At 45.9% G+C, this 5,798-nt stretch overlaps 1 protein-coding gene across 1 annotated transcript; it reads left to right on the top strand.

The window, feature by feature from the left end:
• Positions 1–2,401: 2,401 nt before the first annotated feature.
• Positions 2,402–3,796, top strand: LOC309891606 (olfactory receptor 6E1-like; the record flags this gene model as incomplete). The annotated part of the gene is made up of 2 exons (XM_082785955.1): positions 2,402–2,917; positions 3,617–3,796. The coding sequence occupies 2 exons, from the start codon at positions 2,402–2,404 to the stop codon at positions 3,794–3,796; spliced, it is 696 nt and encodes a 231-aa protein (XP_082642081.1).
• Between the last annotated feature and the right edge of the window lie 2,002 nt (positions 3,797–5,798).

The raw sequence follows: 5,798 nt of genomic DNA, 5'->3' as shown, positions 1-5,798 counted from the left end.
GATCTCCCTTCCCCCTGCTGAGGGACTGGTTTCCGCTGAGTCAACCAAGGCATCTCCTTCACTGTTTACAATCCAGAGGCTATAAGGGGGCTCAGCTCCCTCCCACGCCCCACACAAACCCTCAGGAGTTGGGATTACAGAATCACAGAGTCACAGAATTTTAGAGGTTGGAAGGGACCTCAAGAAATCATCAGGTCCAGCCCCACTGCCAAAGCAGGTTCCCTAGAGCAGGTTGTTCAGGTAGGTGTGCAGACGGGCCTTGAGTATCTCCAAAGAAGGAGACTGAACAACCTCCCTGGGCATTCTGTTCCAGTGCTCTGTCACCCTCACCATGAAAAGCTCTTTCACTTGTTTGTGCGGAACTTCCTATGATCAGTTTTTTGACCATTGCACCTTGTCCTAACCCCACAAACCATTGAGAAGAGGTTGGCCAAATCCCACTGTCCCCCACAATTAAGATATTTGTAAATATTGATAAGATCCCCTCCCAGTCTTCTCCTCTCAAGGCTGAACAGACCCAGGTCTCAATCTTTACTCATAAAGAAGATGCTCCAGGCCCCGTATCGTCTTTGCTGCCCTCCACTGGACTCTTTCCAGAAGATTCCCGTCTTGTACTGGGGAGCCCAGAACTGGACACAGTACTCCAGGTGAGGCCTGACCAGGGCAGAATAAAGGGGGAGGATCACCTCCCTTGACCTGCTGGCCACGCTCCTTTTAATGTATGCCAGGATGCCATTAGCCCTCTTGGCCACGAGGGCACAGTGCTGGCTCATGGTCAACCTGTTGTCCACCAGGACCCTAAGGTCCTTCTCCTCGGAGCTGCTCTCCAGCAGGTCCCCCCCCAGCCTGTACTGAAACATGTGTTTGTCCCTTCCCACGTGCAAGACTCGACACTTGCTCTTGTTAAACCTCATTCGGTTTCTTCCTGCCCATCTCTCCAGCCTGTCCAGGTCTTCCTGAATGGCAGCACAGCCTTCTGGCATGTTGGCCACTCCTCTCAGCTTTGTATCATCAGCATACTTGCTGAGGGTGGCACTATTCCCTCATCATGATCATTGATGTGTTCCTCTTGCCTTGGTTCAGGTGGGCACAAACCAGGAAGCAGGATCTCAGCTGCTTATGTCATCTCCCAGCACATTGAATGGAGACAAAAGCCAGGAGGGAGCTATTCAGAAACAGACTCATGGTGACATTGGAGATGCCAGACTGACATTTGATTGATAATCAAGGTGCCAAATTTTTCTGGGTCATAAACAGGTATGATCTCAGGAAACTGCTAAGCAACTGTAGTCATTGCTTAATAACAAAGAAAAAAAAAAAAAAAGCTGGATATGTCTAACCTCTCAAGACTTTATTTCTCCCAGATCCATTTAGATATGGGATGCCATGTGAAAGAAAGGTGAGGAATCACTTCCAGGTGCTCTTCTCTCTCTCTGCACTAATGGTACGGGAGTAAGTTAAATTGCTCAACCTGAAGGATATGACTTTCAGACAGCTGAAATATAAACCTTCATGGTAGTACTTAGCACTTTGATTTTTCTAAGCACTTCCTCTTTGTATAACAAGGACTGTCCTTAAGCTTTTGAAGATGACAAGATTTTTCCATGTCTCAGAAAAGTAAGGCATTTAGATGAGGACATTTGATAGCAAGAGGAAAGAGCAACTGTTTGGAAACAACTGCATTTCAGTGTAGAATGAGGTCAGATGTGACTGTGTGACAGATCTGTTTCCAATGACCTCGTGGGACAATAATGAATTTTGCCCTTAATTTAGAGTACTAAAGAAGGCAAGCTACACTTGGGCCCCATTTTCCCTCTTTTCTAAAGATACAAGGGAAGGTGATATGGAAGAAACCAGGGCATTACAAAAGCAATACTTGACATTTGCCTGTTTTGAAATCAGCTTTGGATTCCCCTGCTGTTGCTAGTCCAAAAAGGGAAGTACTGAAGAGGAGACAGAATAACTTTCAATGTACATATTTGAATCAATGGTTTATCTATGTAATAGAAAGTATTTGTGCAGGAAATGAGATTTCCTTTTGAAACACTGGTATGGTGGATGCTTTCAATTCTTCTGAGTGAATGTGGACTTTCCCAGGAATGGGGTGCAATCGCTAACAACCCCTTGTTAGCCCTGTGCTCTTGAGAAAGAATCATTTGTGGCCGATGGACAAAGTTGGAAAGAAGACAACAGATTCTCTGAGGACCTTTCCTCATATGTGACATAGAAAAGTCAGGGTGTGAGGAAGGTCCAAAGGAATCTCTCTCTCTCTCTCTGTTTTATAGGAAGCTTGCAAGCAAGGAAAGAGAGAAGGAAGGACATAGCCGTCTGTCCAGACCATGTAATTATTCTACTTTTTTTTGTTGTGTTCATGCTTCAGCAGGATGAATGGAAACTGTGCATGGAAGCAGGCAATGGCACTGTCATTTCTGAATTCATCCTTGTGGGCTTTTCGGGGCTTGACCAAAGGCTACAGCTATTTCTCTTCTTGGTCCTTCTCATGTACCTGACAACAGTGATGGGGAATGCAGCCATCATTTTCCTGGTGTGTGTGGATAACCGCCTGCAAACCCCCATGTACTTTTTCATTGGCAATCTGGCATTCCTGGAAACCTGGTTTACGTCCTCCACAAGCACCAAACTATTGGTGATTCTGAGCTCTGGCAGGAGAACAATCTCAGTAGGCGGCTGCTTTGCCCAGCCTTTTTTCTATTTTGCCCTGGGTGCTGCAGAGTTTGTTCTCCTTGTTACCATGTCCTTTGACCATTACGTTGCCATCTGCCAGCCTCTGTGCTATGCTTCCATCATGAAGCATTGGATCTGCTTCCACCTGGTTGCTGCTGTTTGGGTCATGGGCTTCACACTCCCAAGTTACCACCTGATGCTGCTCTCAAAGCTCACTTTCTCACTTTCTGTGGTTCAAAAAGATACAGCTTTTTTATTTTTATTTATTTTTATTATTTTATTATTATTATTTTTTTTTTGGTGACAACTCTCCCTTATTCCGACTGACCTGCCCTGATGCCAGCCTTTGGAAAATAGACCTGGTTTTCTTATTGTTTATCATGCTGTCTTCCTTGTGTTTAACTCTGGCATCTTACATGTGTGTCTTCTGTATTCTACAAATACCAGCAGCTTCTGAGAGGAAAAAGCTTTTTCTACATGTTCTTCCCATCTCACCACCTTGTCCACTGCCCATGGAAGCTGCATTGCTCTCTACATACCCTCCTCAGAATGTTTCTTTGGAGACCAACAGAATTATAGCTTCACTGAACACTGTCCTGTACTCATTCTTAAACCCATTCATCTACAGTCTTAGAAAAAAGGCTGTGATGCTGGCCCTGAGGGAAGCCATGGCCTGTGCAACAGCGTAGTTAATCATGATGCATTTCTCAAGAGCAATTTGAGTTCTCTGCTGTTGTATTTTATGTAATACCACCTCCATATTATATGACCTCCACATACAGATGCCTCCAGAGATTTATGTTCTTGATGGATTGGGTTAGGCTGTGTAATAAGAAGTACATCTGGACACAAAATGAAGGCCCATGCAAGCGATGGCAGGACAAGTGACTCAGTGCATGCCCTGCTTTGGTTACTCCCAGGCCCATCACAGGAGAGCCCCCAGCTCATCAATGGCCCATCTCCAGTAGCCCAGAAGAGCACAAAGCACAATGGCAGGTGGGAACCCAAGTCACAGGATCCTGCAGAAGCAAGATCTTGTTCCAGCTCCTTCCAGGACTGCTTTGCCCTGGACCATCACCCCAGCGTCCAGGCAGGAAACCCATCAAGATGAGTCAATGTGAGCAGCTCTCTGCATCATTATTTGGACTGAGGGGATTGCTGCCATGGGCTGTAGGACACATGGTAGTTGTACATGGTGGTGAGTGCAGCAACTAGACTAGAACCAGGAGGGTCAGAGGGCCCATGTGTCATTGGTGTCAGCAACAGGAGAGAGACAGGAGTGTGTGGACTTAGTAGACTTGTGTGTGTGTGTCTGTGTGTGTGTGTGTGTAAGAGTGCAGTGGTCTGTGCCAGCAGCTGGAGTGGTGCTGCAGCCATGGTGGCTCATATTCATGTGCCCTCAAGTGGGGAGAATGGGAGCCAGGGACTTGTCCAGGGCAGGCTGAGTGTATGAGCCCAGCTGCTGGAGGGATCCACCTGGCACACACACACAAAACCACTCCAAAAGTATAATAAGCTGGATCTCCTGTACAGGTCCTTTGACCTTTTTGTTTTGTTTTATTTTATTTTATTTTATTTTATTTTATTTTATTTTATTTTATTTTATTTTATTTTATTTTATTATTTTATTTCTTTTTAATAGCAAAACTGTTTTCAGAAGGGTTTGGATCATTTTTTTAAAATACTTCTGCTTTGACACCCCACAGAATAATATCACCAACGTATTGCAGGTGTTCAGGAGCTTCCCCCTTTTCAGTGCAGTCAAGATCAGTCTGTGACAAATGTTACGACTTTGTTTCCACACCTGGGCAGCTTGAATACTGACCAGCTGTCTTGGAATGCCCTTCTGCCCAGGGCACTAACCTATGGAATTCTTCCAAGTAGATCCCTGAAGAGGCCAAAGTTTGCTCTCCTGAAGTCCAGGGTCACAAACCCACTTTTCGCCCTGCTTCCTCCTCACAAGATCCTGAGCTCCACCACATTATGGTCACTGCAGCCAGGGCTGCCCCCGACCCTCACATCTTCAACTAGTTCTTTCTCATTTGTTACTACAAGGTCCAGTAGCACACATCTCCTTGTTGGCTTCTCCACCACCTGTGTCATAAAGTTGTCATCAATGCACTGCAGGAACCTCCTGGACTGTTCGTGCCTAGCTGTGTGGTCTTCCCAGCAGATACCAGGGTGGTTGAAATCCCCCATGAGAACCAGGGCTTGTGACTCAGAGGCCACTTTCAGCTGTCTGAAGAAGGCTTCATTTACCTCCTCTTTCTGAACAGGTGGCCTATAGCAAACACTCACACCACTGTCAGCCATGGTAGCCTACCCTTTAATCTTTACCCATAAGCTCTCAACTCGCTCTTCATCCACCCCTGGGCAGAGCTCCATGCATTCCTGTTGCTCTCTCACATAAAGAGCTACTCTACCACTTCCTGGCTGGTCTTTTCTAACAAGCACGTAGCCTTCCATGACAGCATTGCAGTCATGTGAGCTACCCCACCATGTCTCTGTGACTGCAATGAAATCATAGCCTTGCGACCGCATGCAGATCTCCAGTTCTTCCTGTTTGTTTCCCATAGTATGCTCATTAGTATAAAAGCATTTCAGGGAGCTGAAATGTTTCTCTTTCATGTTGTGTGTGTATGTATGGAAACACTTGAGATATCTTTCATTCATCTCAGCCCCTTGTGGGGCAGACTGAAGGGCCTCCACAGCATGCAGTTTCTCAAAATTGGCACGCAGTCCTATAGCTTATCTCTGGTATGCCTGTTTCTGTCCCTTTCCCCCTTCAAATCTAGTTTAAAGACCTGTCAATCAGCCCTGCTAACTCCTTGGCAAAAATCTTTTCCCCGCTCATAGAAAGGTGCTCCCCATCAGGAGTCAGTAGGCTCGGTGTCATGTAGACTTTCCCATGATCAAGAATCCTGAAACTGTGTCAGTGGTGCCAGGCTTGGAGCCACATATTGATCAGTTGGTTTCACCTCTTTCTTTCAATATTGATCCCTGCTACTGTCAGGATGGATTAAAACAGTACCTGTGCACCTGATCACCCCAAAGCCCTAAAGTCCCTTTTGATTGCTCTTGGGCTTCTCTTTGCCATCTCATCACTGCTAACT

The sequence above is a fragment of the Aythya marila genome, assembly GCF_965140915.1.
Source record: "Aythya marila genome assembly, contig: HAP1_HAP1_SCAFFOLD_158, whole genome shotgun sequence".
Lineage (NCBI taxonomy): Eukaryota > Metazoa > Chordata > Aves > Anseriformes > Anatidae > Aythya > Aythya marila.
The sequence above is the reverse complement of the archived record's forward strand: the minus strand, read 5'-3'. Positions and strand labels throughout refer to the sequence as shown.